Genomic DNA, 19,935 nt, shown 5'->3' on the forward strand with positions numbered 1-19,935 from the left:
TGATAATTGATAGGGAGATCAAAGTCTGCTGTGAATTGACAGCAGCACTATAAACAAGGTGAAAAGGTTGCAGGTGTTTCCCATGTGGGTGTTATATAAAAACATATGGCCCTCTGCCACAACACAGGATACGTGCTCTCTGTCTTTCCCCATGCAGCAAGACAATGTTTCTGTAGCACATCCACGGCAAGTGCTGGAAAGGAAGAGAGTCTGTTTGTGTGATGCAGGATGGGCTGCACCGTGCCATGATGGTTGGATTAGATGATCTTGTAGGTCGTTTCCAACCGTGTGATTCTGTTGTTCTGTGTGCCCCTTGTTCCATTGCTCCTGTCTTGGCTCATGGCTGGATGTAGTGGTGTAACCACCAGGAGCAGGGAGGTGATCGTCCCTATGCACTCAGCACTGATAAGGCCGCACCTTGAGTGCTGTGCTCAATTTTGGGCCCCTCTCTACAAAAAAGATATTAAGGCCTTGGAGTGCCCCCAGAGAAGGGCAATGGAACTGTGAGGGGTCTAGAGCACAAGTCTGATGGGGAGCAGCTGAGGTAACTGGGGTTGTTCAGTCTGGAGAAAAGAGGCTCAGCAGAGACCTCATTGCTCTGTATAACCTGAAAGGAGGTTGCAACGAAATGTGGGTTGGCCTCTTCTCACAGATCACAGTAGGATGAAAAGAAGTAGCCTTCAGTTACGCCAGGGGAGATTCATGTTGGGTGTTAGAAAACATTTCTTCTCAGAAAGAGTGGTGCTGCAGTGGCACAGGCTGCCCAGGCAGGTGGTGCAGTCACCGTCCTGGAGGTGTTCCAGAGCTGTATGGATGTGGCATTGAGGGACGTGGGCAGTGGGCATGGGGGGATGGGATGGTGGTTGGACTAGATCACCTTAGAAGTCTTTTCCAACCTTTACAATTCTAGGGTTCTGTCAGGGTCTCATGCATCTGTGACTTCTGTGGCCATGGACAAACTAGGTGCTAGGAGTGGGGTGAGAGACCTGGACTGTAGCTCTGCAGAAAGCAGTGGTGGGGTATGCACAAAGCAGCAGAAATCTTTACTAGATTGGTGCTTATTCGAGGGGTTAAAAGAACTGATGTATCTACTAAATGGCTAAGTAATTACAAAGAGGACAGCAGCATCCTGGATAGAAGTCTCTCCCTTTCATTAAGTGCTGCAAGAAAGATGATTGCCTGCTCCTGTTCCTACAAACGAAACTGCTTCAGTTGACTCTGTTTGGTATTTGTAGCCTCTGGAGTTATTAAAACACTCTGAATGCAGATTAACTTCCCATGCTTGATACACTACAGCGTAACCACCCCCTTGACCTTTGGTAAACATGCTGGAGGGCAGTCTTTTCCATAACTTCTGCTGGTGAATTTGTGCCCTCTGTTGAACAACTCTGAAAAACTCTTAGTGCAGCCCTCCCAGGGATGGTGCAGTGCAGGCTGCTTCCCTCTGGCACCAGCAACGTATGGGGTCTTGTCTCCCTCCCAGCCCCTGGGGAAAACTCATGCTGGTGATTTACCAAATGTGCTCTATCTCACCTTCCAACAGATCTAAAAAACACAGGTGTTTTTCTCTACTTCAGAGGGATGCATTCAAACTGAAATTTAATAGGAATTTCCCTAGGAGTGTGGCTTGAATAACTGATACCTTATCCACCCTTGAAAATGACAATTTTGTGTGTTGTGAACATTTCACAAGTGTGTTACAGTGGATTTCTTTCTCTGTGGACAGAGTTGCATTACTCTGTGGACACTGTGCTATGTTCACACATTCTTGTTTCTGTGCAGGAGTGAGCTAGGTAGTCATGAACATACACTGAACGTCCTACATGAGAGTATTACAAAGGTTTGGGCCAAGTGCTGTAATGGTACTGTGTCACTATAGTTAAAGGCAGAACTCTGGCATGTGGACAAGCCCTGTGAAAAGATTAAGCCAGAGAAAGTTAATAAAAAGTGGTGTCCTAAATTATTCATGAATCCATTTGTAATGTACTTGCTGGGAGGCTTTTGTTTTTTCTCAAACTCTTATTTATTAAAATCTGACAAGAGTATCGGGTTTTGTTCAATAATAAATCTAGGTCTCTGTGAAGCTGGTGATATCCTCATGTAGTAATACAGAATCAAAATGGAGTTACATGCTAAGGGTGCATATGTTATTTACTTTGGAAGAATAGATTATTGTTCAGAAAGATTTTATCTTTTACTTGCGATTTGAAAATGAATTTATTGCTGTTTTAAAATATAGCTGGGAATGTGCTCCTGGTTTTGAGACTTGGATGCTGCAGAAGATTTTAAGTGTATTAAAACTCAGTTAAGTGTACTTATGGTGGTTCTGGAGGTTCTGGACCAGTATTTGCTAAATCTGATAGTTCTTATGGTCCTGTTTCATACTTCATGGACATCATACTTAAAGCTTGTGGATTTTGTTTTGCAAACTGTGCCCATAAATGCTCTCTTCTTTCTATGTCCTTGAAAACATGAGATAAATTGTACTCAGAAAGTATTGGAAAGGAAAAAAAAAAAGGCAGGAAGAGAGTTTTACTGATTGGCGTACAATAGAAAACAATAATTTGAGTGCATTAGCTCATTAGCTGTAAAAGCAGAACTGGGAGTTTAGTAGACTGGTCTGAGCTGGAGAATGATACATACATTTGTTTGCATAAACTTGGCTTACGAGTCACTTTCTTGTAAAAACAGGTTAAGCAGAACATGCTCTTGTCCCATACTTTAATCCTGAATACAAGCACAAATGTACTGTGACACAAGTGCTCTGAGAGTACCATCCTCTTATTGCCATGGATTGCATCTGGAGCTCTGCAGCTTGAAGTAAGCTAGAAGTATCATGTATACACACACACATAAGCCTTGCAGGATATCTAGTGTGGTGCTCAGGGTTAAAATATCTGGGTAGTCTTAATCAGCTTCTGCTTCAAGTTTGAATCTGGTGTTTGAGACTTGGTTGCTAAGAAGAGCTATGTGTTGGAGCACCAGTCACTAGCCATTAAATGAGACACTCGGTAAACTTGGGGAGGGAAAGAGAAACATGAAGTGTGAAGGAAGATCATCGAAAGAGGTCGTTATTTGTGGCTGTTTGTCCTGGGTAGATTTGGAGAGATACAGACTTTCGCCTGGGAAGCTTGCTTTGCATTTTTAGCGTCAGAAATGTACAAAATACATGAGGAAGGGACATGAGGGATATTATCATTTTTTGCCAAAGGTTGATCAAAGCACTATTTAAAATGAGACTTCAGCTCTTCCTTGTGCAAGCTTAAAAATCCTGAAGAAAACTTTTGACCATTAAAAGATGGATGCTTTGCTATGGTTTAATAGACTAGTAGAGATGAGAGGCTTATTTTAATAGAGAATTAGAACCCACGTCTAAGGTACAAGTGAATCCTGTGGGGTGGATTTGGGAAATAACTCTTCCCTCTGGAAACCCACCAAATATGAAAATATGATCTCTTTCTTCCTGAAGAAATTTTTTTCTTATTCTTTTCTGACTTTTTTTTTTTTGTTATGAGTTTTGGTGGAATGGGGTCAAGATGGACTCTGAAACCTTGCTTTGGAATCAAGATATTTGTCTGACTTGTTTGCCCCTGGTGGAATCAGTGCTGCTGCAGCTTCATTGCCATGGGAACCTCCACTTACTAAATCTAATTTAGCCCAAGGTTTGCTTGTCTGCTCTGTTGCTGCAGTGTAGACAGGTGATAAGCAACATATTGATATTAAGCTATATCATATCAAAATGATTAGGCAGTGCTGCAGCATCTGTGGTTCCACTCTTCTGCTATGCTCTAAGCTACCCAGCCTTCCTGCACCTGCATCCAGCCTCCTCCACTCTTCTGGCACAGCTGAAGCAGCATCACAGCATCACCTGTGTAATCTTTCTGGTCCAGCAACTGAGAAAGGTAGGGGCTGCAGGCAACCTCTGCTTGCTGATGGTGCTCCTTCCTGCTCTGCAGAGCAGGCAAGCACTGAGTGTCCACAGAAACATTGCTGGGAGAAGGGAGGTCTGTGCCCCTAGGAACTATGGGATGTGGTCCCAGTGCTTCTGTATCATCCACTGAGGTATCAAGTCCCCAGAGGAACAGATCCTGGTGATGCAAGGCCAAATCAAACTGGGAGCAAGGAGGTGTCTGAAACAGAGTGGGACGTGTCACCTAGTCTTGTCTTAAAGTTTTATTAGCTTTCTTATACATAGCAAACATTACAGGTTGTTGGATTGTCTTTTTTTTTTTTTTAATTGGCATCATTTTGTGTTCAGATGGCCCTTCGTAGATGGTAATGATGAGCCTGTAAGTCTGAGATGCTCTCAATTCCAATACTTCCAGCAGAAGTGGTGGAAGTATGCATTTATTGCATCCACACTGTGGAGAAAGGTAAACTGTAGGCAAGACTTTGTCATGGAAAGGCATGTTGTATGATTTGCGGCAGAGTAATTGATTTTGTAGGTCTTCCACAGTTGTTGGAGTTGTTTGTTGCTAAGGTTTTGTCCCTCTGTTGTTGAGTTTACTGATACTGCATCGCTTTGTACTGAATTTGGAACTGAGCAGTGTGTGTAAACCACTATGTTAAAATGTTGGCTAAGTATTGATTAATCAGTAAATGCTTTAAGCTATTTCCTTTAAATTCCGGGACCACACATCTTACTTTAATAGTTGAGAGAGATGGGGAAGGATACTGATCTGCACAATAGTACATACTTTCTGTGGTGTTTGTTCATGACGAGTATTTTCAAACCAAGAAAAAGATTTTAGGAATTGTGATGATTTTCTGGTTGATATTATCTGCTAAAATGACTCTCTTTCTTGTAGATACTATATTGGTCGCCAGATGTTTGTGGTGATCTCCGCACCAGAGGTGATCAAGCAAATCTTAGTGACAGACTTCAGTAACTTCACCAACAGAACTGTAAGTAGATGGAAGGTCCTCTTTGTGGACAGAGGTGATAATGCTGCTAATTTGAGCTCAGATCAGAAACGGCCACAAGACAGCGGGAAACGCAGTGGGGGAAAGCATGTGGTTCAATAGAACTTAAAGGTATAGAAACTCTATGTGTTTCAGTCAAAGATTTTGATTACCAGAATTCAGAAGATGAAAGGGACTGCCATTAAAAGAAATACAATGCCCTTGTGACTGAGGCACCAAATAGATGTAGGAGAGAGAGAGAGAGTTTCAATATCCAGTTTTGCCACTTACCTCCTAGGAAAATCCCGTACTAGCTCTTTCCCTTGGTTCTCACCCTGTAGTATAGGCACAGTATTATTTGCTTTCTCCTACTCCTGGTCTCCTTTGTCTATTTAGATTTTCTAGGGCGGGAATGGGCTGCTGGGGCCTCTCTCAGCTGACATAGGTTTCTTAGCGCTTTGAAAATAAAGAATAGAAAATAATTAAATTGGGATTTGCAAGGATTTATACATATACTGCTGATTACTTATTTTACTTATAGAAATATATATATATTGAGAAGCACTTTTCTGAGTTCTGGTTAGAACAAATAAAAAGAGGGAGGGAATAGCCAGAGATATAGTAAATATTTCTGTCAGTTTCTCATCATTTTGTATCACTGTGACCACATACTGCCATCCATTCTTTTCTTCCTTCTGGCCCCTTTGTATGCGCAAACCTGCTCACGTAAACCTGCATGCATTCATGTCCTCAGGGAAAATTTCATCTCTGATCAGCTGTTTGCCTCCTCTGCCCCTCTGATCCTCTCTGCAGCCAGTCAGTTTGTTTGCAGATTGCTTGTCTCCTTTGCTTGCTTCTTCTGGTACATGAAGTTCATCTTGTGACTATTTGTATCTTATTTAATAACCACTTGTACCAGTCACCTTGCATTCTGCCTGTAACTCACATCTAAATGGAAGAATCAGTGTGCAAGCTTCCTAGGCTGAAGTTGTTGCATGCTGTAACATTCTTTTCCCCATCTTCTCTGTATTCAAAAGAATTTTCTGCCCTTTTCCTTCTTCAGTCCTCATTCATGTAACCTATTTCTTCCTGTCTACATGCCTTTCTCCTGTATATTTGGTATGAGTAGATTGTTTGCACTATTCACAGCTGTAGCTGATGCCCAAACAACACCTTTTGAAACTAGAGATCATTCCTTTTAGGCTATATTCAAATACTCACTTTACACTTAATTTCAGTCAGTCTCACCATTTGAATGTATTGGCTGAATTTTACTTTCTCTTCAGACTTTTGTGGTGGGAGGTTTATCTCTCTCTTTTGGTTGTACAGCCATCTGTCATGGTCTAATATTTGTTTTCCTCTCAAACTCAGGTAATTCAGATCACTGTAACCAGTCTCTCTCCCCTTTTATTTTCTTCATCAGAGATCAGCTTAGTCTAGTTGTCTGTGTAGATTCATATCTTGTCCATATCGCTTGACTGTCCTTGAACCGTCTGTAAGTTTTTTTGCACAACACCCTCCTTTCTGCATGAGGAGCTGAGGCACAGACTGGTTGATATCCCTGCTACCTACTAGCAAGCATGTGACAGATGTCCTACCTTTCTCTTTAAGAAAAGGAACAGTTTTTCCCCCTGTACACTGTTACTAAATCTGAGTTGCTCAATGCCCATAATCCTAATTCAAATGAACTTGCTTTATCTTGTGTACTTTTATCTGCTCATTCCATGGTCTTTTCACATAGCTGCAATCTTTGGGTGTTACCTTTTACTTTCCACTTTGTTTCTCTTCTTCTACCTTTTATTTATCATTAGTAAATGATAAGCAACCTTCCATTTCTGGGTCCTTCCACATTTGGCTTGGAAATCTTTTTTCCTTCATGAATTTTCATACTGGGTGCTCTCTCTTTCATAAATCTCTCAGTGAGGTGTTCTGGTATGCTGTATACTAAGGATTCTCTGTGTGTTAATAAATAGTGCTGTACTGTATGTAAAGAAGGTCAGCAGATTTTGTTCAGGTATAATTTTGGTTGTAAGTGAATACTGATGGAAAGGTGAGAGTGGGGAAAAAACAGTTTCAAGAAAGAGATCCTTCTCATATTGACTGGATAAATGTAATTTTAAGACTTTAATAATGTTCTGTTTATACTTCTAAAAACTACTCAAAGCAAGCTTCTCTACTTCAAGCGAGAGTCAGTTTGATGGGAGAATTCAAAACACAAACTAGATCTCTCTGCCTTATTTTATCCATTCCTTTCCCAAATGATGTGCTGTTGAGTGGTTATCGAACTGGCTTTGGAGTCAGTGCTGTTCACAAATTTAAGCTAATACATTTCAATCCAGACTTGGTATTCACTTATGTTGTTTTTTAACGTGGTAAGCAGATAAACACCATGTAGCTGTTCACTCGCTCTCCCCAACCAGTGGGGTGGGGGTGAAAATTGAATGGAAAAGTGCAAGAATTCATGGATTGAAATAAGTATAATAAAGAAAAAAAAGAAAAAAAAAAAAAAAGCGAAAAGATAAAGCACAATAACAAGAAGAATAAACAAAGCACAATTACTCACCAGCCGCTGACCAGTGCCTAGCCAGACACCAAGCAGCACCTACTCCAGATGGCTCCTCCAGGTGTATTGTTCCACATGATGCCCTGTGGTATGGGATATCCATTTGGTCAGCTAAGGTCAGCTGTCCTGGATGTGTTCCCTCCCAGCTCCTCAGCATCCCTACTGGCAGGGCAGAACAAGAAGCTGAGAAGTGCTTGACTTAGTGTAAGCACTCCTGTGTAACAAACTAAAACATCAGTGTGTTATTAAAAATATTCTCATCCTAAATCTAAAACACAGCATCATACCAGCTACTAAGAAGAAAATTAACTCCATCCCAGTTGAAACCAGGGCAGTTTATTTTGACCTAACACATTCTCTCAAGCATCAGTTTTTCAGAGTGGGAAACATGGGAATGGAGAAAGCCCCATGGGTGTGAACAGCCCTTGAGAAAATCCAGCATGTTCTTATTTTTTTCTTTCCCATTTTTTTTTTTTTTTTTTCCCAAAATTCATTTCCAAAATCTAAATTTGTGCCTCATGCACCAGAGAGGAAATGTGAATTATCTAACCCTGAATGCCACACAAAGAGAGATTATTCACCATGTTCTGCAGCAGTTGCATCAACAGCGTGTTAACATTGTCACTAACTTGAACGATGGATAGGATGATGTCTAAACGGCTGGTGTATTACAGGGTAGAAAATATTTATGTTTCCTGTGTATTTTTCTGCTCTTTCAACTGCCTAAATATGTATATATTACAGTAAGAGACAATGGGAAATTCAACTTGTGAAGGGTTGCAAACAGTGGATGTACTTGATAGACAAGAGCGAATCAGGCGATGATTCAGTGAACTTGGAGCTTTTATTAAAGCTATTCATAATGTACTGTCATGTCTTTGAGCACTTGTAAGAAGGATGACCTTAATCTGAGATTGTGCAATTGCCGGCAAAGTCACTATTTGTTGGCAAGTAGTCAGGAGATCATTACGGAATCAGGGTGGTTTTAATCTTCTTAGAGGACTATTGGAAGAGTTTGTTTAGTTTAATACCTGGATGAGAGATCCCATGTTTCAGTGAGGGAAACAGATAAAGGGCTGTGCTCCCTGCAGCCTGGGAGGCTGAGTCTAAAGTGTAAGAAGACATGTTGTGCAGCTGTACTGATGTGAATGCCAGGCTATGGCATGTGGGGATTCTTGACTAAGAACAATTCTCATGGAGTAGGAAGGGTCACCTTTGCCTTGTTTTCTTCTAGAGGGAGGGCTGAAATAATGAGAGTTTTATCTTTCTCATTTTTTGTGTGTGCCAGAAGGAAGCTGGCATGGTGTTGTATTTGGCCGAAGGGGCATGGCTGTGGTGGTCCTGATTCAGGGACTTATTTTCAGTAGCTGGGTGTTTTGTTACTGGATTGACTGAGTGCCATAAGGATTCTTCCATGCTTGCCAAAGCAAAGCAATAACAGTAGGTGCTGGGTGTATTGGGCCTATCCATGCTGGTTGTGTCTATGCTTGAATGACAGCTGTGAAAAGGCAGCGTCTTGCATCCTCTTTCCATACCCAGAGAGAAGTAGAACACTTCTCCTGCATTGAGCCTGAGTGCTCGCTTATTATAAGGACAAAATAGATTTTGCATGTGAACAGGTGCCAAATGATTGGTAATTTTTTTGTGAATATGTTTCCCTTTGACACTACATATTTCACATCTTTGCTATGAATATCTTTTGAATAATGCTTTGAAAAGATTTTTAGATTCCTTTGCCCTCTTATATTGTTTCTGAGCTACCGATTAATAATTCTTGTGACAGAAACCTATGATGACTGCAGATCAAATCTGCATTAAGGTTCACTTCATTTTAGAGCAAGCAACCAGGTCTTGCACAGAGAGTGTTAGTCTCCTGCAGGTGTGGGGTATATTTTATGTTAACCATATAATCACAAAAAAGCTATAATGACATCCTGTTTTCCTACTTAATTTTGACTTGAGTAAGGTGAGCATTGTAGGTATTTAAAAATAGAAAGGTCTACTGTAATGTACCTTCATACTTGAGGCATATGAAGCCTTTTCCCCATGTTTTTAATTACACTTGAAGAAGAAAAGATGAAAATTAGCTTGTAGACCTTCTGCCAAAAATATGGAACTGATTTTAGTTTAAGTTAACTATGGAAACCTCAGCCAGAATGCTAGGCAGGGCTGTGCCACAGTGAATAATACCTTCTTCTCACAAGCATGGTAAGTTGTCTCTTGTATAGAAGTTTTCTTTTAAGAGCTCTAGGACTATTCTTTAACCTTTTTTAACTGCATTATTGTGTTGTGTGTGAGACACATTTATGATGTGTTGCATGTTGCATTCTGCCAGGCAGGATAATGATACATAATCTGTTTTCAGATTGTTTGTAATTTGTGTATTGAAAATTTGTTTTTGAATTAGTACTGGAGAAGCATTAAAGTGAACAATTAAAAATGTAAGAGCAGAATGTTAAGATGGAGAGAGATTCCCCGTTATCTAATATAAATGACAAATTGTCTCAAAGTTGCAGGCCAAACTTTTGCAAAAAATATGGATCAGTAATCCCTAGGGCAAGGGTAAGCATTGGCTAGCTGAGGTTTGACAGGCTGCTGGAGTCATTGTTCTGCCAGAATTCATGTGGCTATCACAAGTGGAAACTGGTAGTTGATCCAGATCAACTCCTTAAATCTCTGTACCAACTCACTGGAGGAGGGTGATGTTCTTAAGTACACAAATCTGCACTGATTTCAATAGAGAACATCACTATTTTTTCAACAGAAGCTTTGCTGTTACAGTGGAAAAGTAACAATAAAATAACAAATAATAATGAAGTAGTAAAAATGACAAGGAAGTTGATATTACCTGGTGGTGTAAACTATTTGTTTCCCTCTTGAAGGGAAACTTACCTAGCAACAACAAAGCAGTCACCAATGAGGAAGGAGCCCATTTTCTGCATCTTGTTCAACTGTGATCCAGGATGACTGAGACATTAGTGCATCAGCTGATCTTTCTCATCTCTTGCCAGAGAGCAGGGTACCAGAAAGGAAAGTGTCTGTGTGTATTGCTCTAGGAAAGGGTCTATCCAAATTTGATACAGTATACCCTCCAGAAGTTCTTTCCAATCTCAACCATTCCGTAACTCTGTGGATTTTGCGTCAGGGACTCAGTGGTAAGTAGGGTACTTCCAATAACTGGATGACCCAGTGCTGACTGAAAGGATTTATTTATCTCCATAGCAGGGTGTGGATACACAACTGGCTTAGAACAGCTCCGTGTGGTACCTCAGGAATTGACTGTGTGTGTGTATGTGTGTGTTCTTGGCCTTTTTCAAGTAAAGGCTCAGTTGCATGTCTTGTGCAGGAACTTACTGGTTGCATGCTGCCTTGGTTTTTAGAGTACACGCACTGCTGGTAGGCAGCAGCCCAGCTGATGTGCTATCATTAGGTAAACACTAGCAATTCAGTCATATATACAGAGCCAGCTTGGAGGCTAGGCTGTTCCTTCATGCTCTCTGACAAATAAGGTTTTTGTTTTTAAAAATGGACCCACTCACTTATTCATGTGGAGACAAATAATGCAAAAATAGCCATGGAACAGTTGTGCACTGTTGCAAAAAATGTGTATATATGCTTTCTTGACCCTGTACTCTTGTTTTGTTTAGAAATGTTTATTTTCTTCAAATTAAATATCCTAGGATTATTTCCTGTTGTGTCAATGTCACTGTCTACATCTCATGTGAACTTGTTAGTCTATTACTACATTGTTGTTGCAAAGTACAATGAACTCCACTTGTAAACAGATGAGCATGCTTTGTTAGGGGCTCACCTGCACATGGGTACGTGGTTTGGAGCAGCAGTGACATACACAGTAAGAAAGCAGATAAGTCAATATTTGGGAAATGATTCAAACAATTTAAACAAGAGAAAAAAAATGTTGAAATTTATGTCATTAGATCTTCAGGGTTTTTTTTTTTGTTTTTTTTTTTACCCTTTGAAATGACTTTTCAGTGGGATTGTATAGTAAGCAAGTGATGTTCCAGTATGTGCTAATAGTTGACAGTGATTTTTAGTTTTAAAAACAAGCTGCTTTTTGAAGTATTGGAGGGAAAGAATGAATATGCCTTAAGTTTATTTAACACCTCAGTCTTTAAAGATATATTTATTCATTTTTTCAACTCTGCTTGTGTCAGAGGAGATGGAACTAAATGCTCTTTGAGATCCCTTCCAACTGAAGCCATTCTGTGATTCATTTTTTCCATTTGTTCATCTTGTTTCATCTTTGTTTTTGTTGGGTTTGCATAGGGCGTACAAAGTGAAATGCAAAGGCTTCTGGATGCAGGGTTTCTCAGGATTTGTTGCTATTCCTGTCTTTGTGCTCACATGTGCACATTTATATATATTTATGGATACATAAGGATGTAAACAGATTTGATTTGAGGTGTCTTTGAGATTTGAGGAAATGCCAAAACTTCAGTCCTCACTAGAGGAGCTATGGGAACTCCATAAAATGTGCCTCCTCTTGTATGCCATAGTGACTCTCATATGCCATTTCAGTTCATGATGCATCAAAGCCATCACACCTCATAGCAGGCCTTGCCTTGAATGTGTAGTTCTTTGTGCTAGAGCTGTGAGTTTCTCCCCTCCCTCCTTCCCTTTGTAGGACAACTTCAAGAAAGTGTCAATCCTACCACATGTACAATAAGGCTCAGTCTCATTGAGTTGAGAACATTCGTTGCTTCTAAAAATCACTCCGTGCTTTACAAGGATAAGTGAAAAGGTGTCCAAGCAGTGAATTTATTAAGATTTACTTTTTTTTGCCTAGCAGTTTCCTACAGCTGCTAGATCATCATTGATTTGAAATCCTGGCTGGTATAGCATCATTACAGAAAGAGAACTATACTGGGAGGAAATGTGTTTGGCTGTATAGCGCTTAACTGTGTAATATTAATCTGTTTGACTGCGTATCTGAGGGTGCTGTTGAACAGCCATATCAGTAGGAGCCATATGCCTGAAAGATTTTTCTAGTGTCAGTGCCTGCCAGGGCTGAGCAAGGGCTCTTACCCTGTTTTGACCTGATGGTTCTCAAGAGGGTTTGCTGGTGCAGGAGCTCCTGGGCTCAGGAGCTGCAATGAAGTATCCACTTTCTTTTCCTAGTGTTCCCCTGGGGCTATCTTCTAGGTACTGGTGAACCTTTCTAACTTGGTCAATGTATGTGCAACTGTTTTGCCTTTTGTTTTATCCTGTAAAATAGCTTTTAATTCCGGACTTCTTTTTTCTTTCCTCCTCTTGCTTTCAGAGCTTGCTAGTTAATTTTTTCTAAGCGATTAAATCTGGTATTGTTTAAATGTTTTAAACTAGGAGTGCATATGCTTGCAATAGACATTTGAAAAATTAAAATAATAAATATTGAGAGGGTCATTTCTTTCACACTGTGTATGTCTTTTTATGCGTGCACAACAAATTATCTCTTATTCCCCATCTGCTGCAGCTAATAGCACAAAACTAATGTAAAATGATCACTGCTGTTGACTGTAAAATTTATCAGACTTTAGCTTCAGTTAGGCTTAAAGAAAAACTTAACATATTAGTAAGCTGTGTTTTGGGAACAACCTGATCCTCTGAATCCCAGTGGGGTGAGATCTGGTTTTGTGATTAAGGCTTTGGGTTGGGATTTAGGAGCTCTGAGATCGATTTTTGGCTTTGCTACAGAACTCTTGTGTTCACAAGGGCAAGTCATTTAGGAACTGCTTTGTCACCTTAACAAATGTGAAAGAGAATATTGGAAATTTCCAGCTCAACATTAACACTAGGGAATGTTAGTGCTTCAGAACTTATTGAAGGGGTTGGAGTTTTATTTTATTTTATTTATTTTATTTTATTTATTTTATTTTATTTTATTTTATTTTATTTTATTTTATATATTTTTGGTGAGAGGAGTCAATTTGAATTGCTTTTCCTTCCCCATTTTTATGCAGAAATCTAAAAAAAAAAAAACAAAAACAACCAAAACCCTCTAGAAAAGGAGGATAGTTTTATTTGAAGGCTTATTTTTTTTTCTTTTGAATTGACTTTTTCTTTTGAAGTATTTTTTTTAAAGTAGCAAATATAGTATTAATGGTTTCAATTGACTGATCTGTATTTTGAGGACTATCTTAAGTTTATCATTTTTATTTTGTAATTCTGATTCAGAATGATAAACCAAGGGAAATCTGTCCTACAGGGTGCAAAAGCTCATTTGTATATACCTTGGACACCTGGCAAGTGCCTTTGGTGACTACTAGTCATAAAAAGATGTCATCGTTTTCTTACTTCTCTGCATATTCTTAAGTCTCATTTAATTCAGTGGGCCATGATTGTCTATTTTGATTGTCTATTTTCAAGAGTGTTTATTATATATTATAAATATTTATTATATTATTATATATTATTATAAAGCAGACTTTATTAATAGTCTGCTTAGAGTCAGGATGTTCCCTTAAACAGGGGCCTTTCCCTTTCACTGCAGCCTTTCTGCACCTTGCTTTGTGAGCAAAACAGTGTGTCTTGTCACATGAATGAGTGTATGGTAAGGATGAGTGCCTGAAGCTTCAGAAAGATCCTGAAAATTATAGTTCAGAATGTCACGGAACAGTTTACAGCAAGCAATCTAAAAATGCTGACTGTAGTTAAGTCTGATTGTTTTTTACAACCTGAGAGGATGGTCTGGTTGCCTTGAGAAGACTCTCTGTTAATCCCTCAGTGACATATAACTTTCTTTGAGTGGTTACCTAGCTGGTCTGGTGATTCCAGAAAGCTGGCCAAGCTGCCATGGCTGGAGAGAGCTCTCCTGGTAGAGTTCAGTGTATCCCTAACAAGGGTGGGTCAGACTGGAGTGAGGTTTGAGGCAAGCCACACTTCTCATAAGGACGCTATTTTTACCAGCTGATTTGAAATTTTAGAATCTTTTGGGTTGGAAAAGACACAATCAAGTCCAACCATCAACCTAATACCAAATACACTGCTAATCCTTGTCCATAAGCACCACATCCACACATCTCTTTAAGAGTTCCAGGAGTGGCAACACTTATGTAGGATATTTTCTTATATACACCTACAAGAATAACTCTGTATCTAAGGAAGATCACGTGAATTTGCTTGCTTAAGATCTATGAATTTCAGATTGAGGAAGCAAGCACTGATATTGGCCACATTTCCACGTAAGATAGCAAAGAAAAATGGCTGATTCCCTCCTGTATGAAGCAATGATAGTGTGGAAACAGATAAGTTGCCTGCAGATAGAATAACATTTTTCCACTGTGTATGGCAGCACTTTTCCAAAATTAAAAAGAGCATGGGTTGTCTATTTTCAGATGCTATGGGCCATAAACCTCAGCAGTGCCACTGACTGTAAGGAGGCTAAAAGGCTTAAATACAAGTTTCATCTTCTATTGCCCCCTATCAAGACATGGTGAATCAGTAGGCTGAGACCACAATTGCTGTTGATCAGTCATCTTATCTTTTGCAGGATTTGTTGCGATGTGAGTTATGTTTCATCTTGGTCTAAGTATTTTAATCTATCCCCAAGTATTTCTCTGATATATTAATGGGCTGCACTGCTCCCATCACCATGGTATCCTGACACCTTCTTCCTTTATGAAGACTGCAAAGCTGAATGTTAATGAAATTTGCATTTTTAATTCTCCCTTCTCCACACCTATACATATAAAAATGGCTTGCAAAATCACTGGAGGAAGCATACACTAGCACAGTGTGGCATGGAGAAACGACTGAGATTGCTGTGTTGTTTTGTTTGTTTTTAATGTTCTTTCTTTCTGCTATTATAGTGCAGCCTTCATTGGTTCAATACCTGCTCCTAGGTAGACACCAGAACACCAGATGGATTACATACTTTACAGCACTAATGATAGTGCCTGATAATGTGTGCAAATCTCCCTTTCACTGATTGTTGAAGGCAGTTAAGAAATACTGAATACAGCTGTACATAATTGTGCTGCTTTTGAAACCAAACCAGCCTGTGAAATTTCTGTTCCTGGAAAATGGTCAAAATTAGTCAATAACAAAGCAAAACAGACAACAAAAACTTGAACCCTTTGCATGCACTTAGTTAATGGTATACTGTGACATTCTGCTTCTTAGATGTGAGGCTTCCTTGCCAAGTCTATTGAAACTTAATGGAAAAAAAATGCTGCATAATGAGACTACAAAAAGGTGGTTTTGCTGCAGGTGTAGGAAGATGCTGATTTGACAACACTCAGTGCATATGCACTTGTTTGTCGGAAAGCTTTTGTGTAAAGCTAAGCTTTTGTGTTTTTAGCATGTTGCAGGAATGTGATGGAAGGATCCCTATGTCCACTCACTCTCGTTCTTTCACTGAGTTACTACAAGATCAACTTTTGAAATCTTCTTTATCAGCTTAGTAATTCCCACTTGTTTTTTTCCTGTCATTCTACAAATTTTCTTTTTTGAATGACTGAAGAAACCAAGACCAGTTTTATAAGGTTTTCCCTTCCCCCAGTTTTTTCTCCTGTTGAAACTTGCCAATCAAAGTTAAAGCCTACATTGGGCTTTTCTGCAGTGCAGGAGATATCATTAAGGCTTTAAACCCACTAATGAGGGAAATGTGCACTGCTTGAAGGCTCCTGCAATATTAACTACATCCAATTATGTTAGGTAAACGTATGAGTATAGTCAAAACAGGATGAAAGCATATCTTTCTATTCAGGCCAAAAGCAGTCTTCAGAGCCAATATTTCATCAAATGTACATTGGCTATTTATTTACTGGTTTTGTGGCACTTTTCTTTGTGCTGCGAGTCCTAAGACAAACAATACTTTTAGACAGGAAGGGGCTATCTATTCCCAGGGCTCTGCTCCTTAATTAAACAACACATTTTATTGCTGGATAAAACGTGAAATCTTAATACGTTTTCCCGGTTAGATTCACTTTTGCTTTAGGCAGCCTGGTCTTGTGGATGGTGTCCCTGTCTATGGCAGGTGGTTCAAACTTGCAAGGTCTTTAAGATCTCTTTTAACGCATGTCATTCTGTGATTCTATAATTCCTTATCAAAACCTATCTTACCTGGCTGCTATGAGTCAGTGTAGTACATCATATATGTGGGAATGGAGCTTGTACTTGTCTTGGTGGTCCACCCTTCTGTTTTCTGATGATATATTGGTTTTGTTTTAAGGGCAATTCAACTTGTCATACTTCTTTGAGCACATTCCGGGGGGGATTTTTTTTCCCTTTAACTTATTTTGTCTAATAGCAATGGTTTTAGACAGTTCCTCATTTCTGACTTCTGGAACTATTATTTGTCAGTAGCAAACTGGTTTTCTTTACTGTTTTCTCTCTTTTCCCTATTCTTGACATATAGTATGTCGTGCCTCTTAATTTCTACCTTTCCCAGTCTGTTTTTGTTAGGAAAAAGAGTAATTAGTTTGTTGCTTGTTTCATAATTCATGCAGGCTCTGATTACAACAGTCAGGTCGGCCTTTTTACACGCTCAAGCAGTCAGAATGTGGAGTGGGTACTTTGCTCTGTTTTCATGTCTTTATCCAGCTTTGGAGATAACTTACCTGCTCATCAGGAGAAAATCCCTTTAAGGCCTCTGACAATAGAGGAACACATTCAGGTCTCTGCAAATGACCTTCAACAGCACAGAGAACTGATTTCCATGTACCTAACCAGTAGCCAAAAAGTTTGCCACTGATAATTGTATCAGGTGTGACCTGGCAGTATACGATATTGCCTCTAATATGTGCAGCGTCACTGAGCATCCTCAATCATAAGTGTCCAGCAGCACAAGTCACAAGACTGGTACAGTAACAAGGTAGATCATGACAATAGTTTTCCTTTTAGCTTTTCTGCCCAGTCTCCAACAACAAATGCTGTGGTAACTTCTAGTGCCAGAGGATGCATCTGGGCATCATTTCCCTTAATGGGTCTATTGGCTATGAATCAGCTCCCCACCATCCCCTCTGTGGAACCCTTTCTATTATGTGAGCAGGTGTTTTTTTTTTTTTTTTAATCTTTGCATGGTTGAACTTTTTGTTTAGAATACAATAGGAATTATATTTAGGGATGTGTGTGTGTGCAGGTGAAGTTCATTCCTCTTCAGTGCAAGTTAATGTGATACAGCTGGGCATTACTGTACTGATCCTTGGAAGTCTCTGCTTTTAATTTTAAGTCTTTTGAAAGTAACTGTCATCTCAAAAAGAGTGGGATTAATTCTCTCTTTAGTCCTTCATTCAGATAGTTTAATCCATTTACCTGCCTTTATGCTTATTGCTAAACTTAAACATATGAGAAGTTTTTGTTTCTTTCTTTCTTGTTTTCTCTCCTCTCCTATTATTATTTTTTTGTCAGGGATCATGGTGATATTCTTATCTAGCACAATGCTAACACATTTTTGTTTAAAGTACATTAGCTGGACTTCCAATTCCCACAGCAAAACCTATAAAGTGGATCATATGAACATTCCTCATCTGGTTCAGCCCCCAAACAACTCCATTTTAGTTTATTTATTATCAAAGACTTTTTCAAGGCCATGCGGGCTGCTTGGTGCTGAAGCAGACAATGAGAGCTCACATGGGCTCTTTACCAGCTCTGGGATACTGGTAATCTCCAAAGGATGGGGAGTGGCAAACAGCTGATGGGGTAGTGATGTCTTAAGATGATGCAGCTATTTTTTCAGTGGTTCCCTCACCATAGCCTGGAAAGTTCTCTTCTGATCTTTAGAAAGTTACCTGCTGATTAACTCCAGTCGCCTTGGTCCAGGAAAAAAGATTTTTTTATGCTATGTAATGTTCTGCAAGGATAAAACCTCTAAGGTGAAGTACATTCAGAGATGATGCACTCTTTACCACTGATGGTGTGTTGCAGTTATGAATCTTACTGATCAGAAGTGAAATATGAGTTGGCAGGGCTTATTTTAGTCTCTAGTGAGAATTCTTTGTTTATATAGCAACCACATATCTTGGCACTTTTTGTTGAAAATAGTTGATAGCAAGTAGTTGTCTGGGCTGAGCCTTCAAAAGGGAGCATGCAGCAGTGCATTATGCAGGTGCCAGGGAGGCACTGGGCTGCTCACAGTGCTCCTGATGATGAGCAAGGAAAGTTACAGGGCACTTGAAAGTGCTGTGTCCTGATGCATCGCTTTTTATTAGCTTTATGTTCTCCACGACAAGTAGAAAAGAGAGGATGGGTGTAAAATTAAAGTCTTAGTGATATGTGGCTCAGTCTCTGCTCTCCAGCATAACAAATGCTCACTGCTTTGAGCCCTGCTGGCTGGTTTTGTGTTGATTCCACTCCTTCTGAAGGCTCAGTGATGGTTCAGGAAAAATTGGTTTAGGTGCACAGACACATGCAGCAACAGGTATTACACACGGATCAGGAAGCAGCTGTCCTGAAGCAAAAGAAAAGGGTAGTTTGCTTTTGCTAATTATTTACTTCTGCCAGTCTCTTCTCACTAGTGCTAAGCAATAGACAGGAAAATAACTGCTGTCTTTACTAAAATAATACGCAATTTTCCTACTTTTTATTTCACATCTGCTCTTGCACAAAGGATTTGGGGAGATAATTTGTAAAAACAAGAACTATCTTGCACTGTTCTCCTCTGCCAGATTAGCTGTAAGTTTGAGATGCATGAAATATTCTTTTTTTTCCTTTTCAAGGCAATTGCAAAGGACAGTTTCACCATTTCCTTTTCCATTTTCAGTATGCGCATTTAGATGAAGCTAAAACTGCATTCTTGCACTTTTTATGCAGCTTTCCTAAAATAATTCTGAATAATTTAACAATGGCTAAGAAGCATCCCAGTTTAACCAGTCATTCACCTTCACTCACGTTTTAATGGCGTCAGGTCTTAAGCTGTATTTCATCAGTCTCCAAAGAAGGAGAGGCAGAGGTGATATCTGTAATAAACGTTGCCCACTGTGTTCCATTACAATGTTTACCTTCCAGAAATTTGTCAAACATTAACTCTTTCAATTATTTTTTTTCCCATTTAGAATTTTTCTGTCCAAATGATCTTGGCATTTTGGAGCAGAAGCCTAGAGAAAAGATAGGGCTTTTTATCCACTGTGGGGAAAAATAAACACAATGTCCTTCTCTTTGACTTTGGCTTTGATCTCTCTGGTGTAGGGACTGGATATAAAAACCACTTTGAAAATCTAACCAAACTGCTTAAGTTTATAAGCCCCTGAAGAATTTCAGTAAATATAGACTCAATAAAAATTGTTAAAGACTGAGGAAACTCACTTCAAGTATCACTCTCTGGTGACATGGTTCTACAGATCAGTAACTTCTTCTACAAGTTGTCATGTGAACTGGATGTCTAAAGGTTGAGGACCCTGAGCTTGGGACTGATTGAATTTACATGGAAGACTTTTTTATCTATAACATTAAAAACTTTCAGAAATTTATCTTTTTCTGACTGTTGCAAAATCAAATAGAGATCCCATGGGGAAAAATAGCATAGCTAGAAT

The 19,935-nt window shown here is 39.4% G+C and overlaps 1 protein-coding gene across 9 annotated transcripts in view; it reads left to right on the top strand.

Moving 5' to 3' along the window:
- The window catches only part of TBXAS1 (thromboxane A synthase 1), a 243,706-nt gene that overhangs the window by 106,182 nt on the left and 117,589 nt on the right, over positions 1–19,935 (top strand). For all 9 annotated transcript variants that reach the window (XM_052667451.1, XM_052667452.1, XM_052667449.1 and 6 more), the window contains one exon: positions 4,809–4,905. In XM_052667451.1, the coding sequence (XP_052523411.1) occupies positions 4,809–4,905 (97 nt within the window). The remainder of the gene's footprint in view (positions 1–4,808; positions 4,906–19,935) is intronic.

This window comes from Tympanuchus pallidicinctus, unplaced genomic scaffold (genome assembly GCF_026119805.1).
Source record: "Tympanuchus pallidicinctus isolate F22 unplaced genomic scaffold, pur_lepc_1.0 scaffold8, whole genome shotgun sequence".
Classification (NCBI taxonomy): domain Eukaryota; kingdom Metazoa; phylum Chordata; class Aves; order Galliformes; family Phasianidae; genus Tympanuchus; species Tympanuchus pallidicinctus.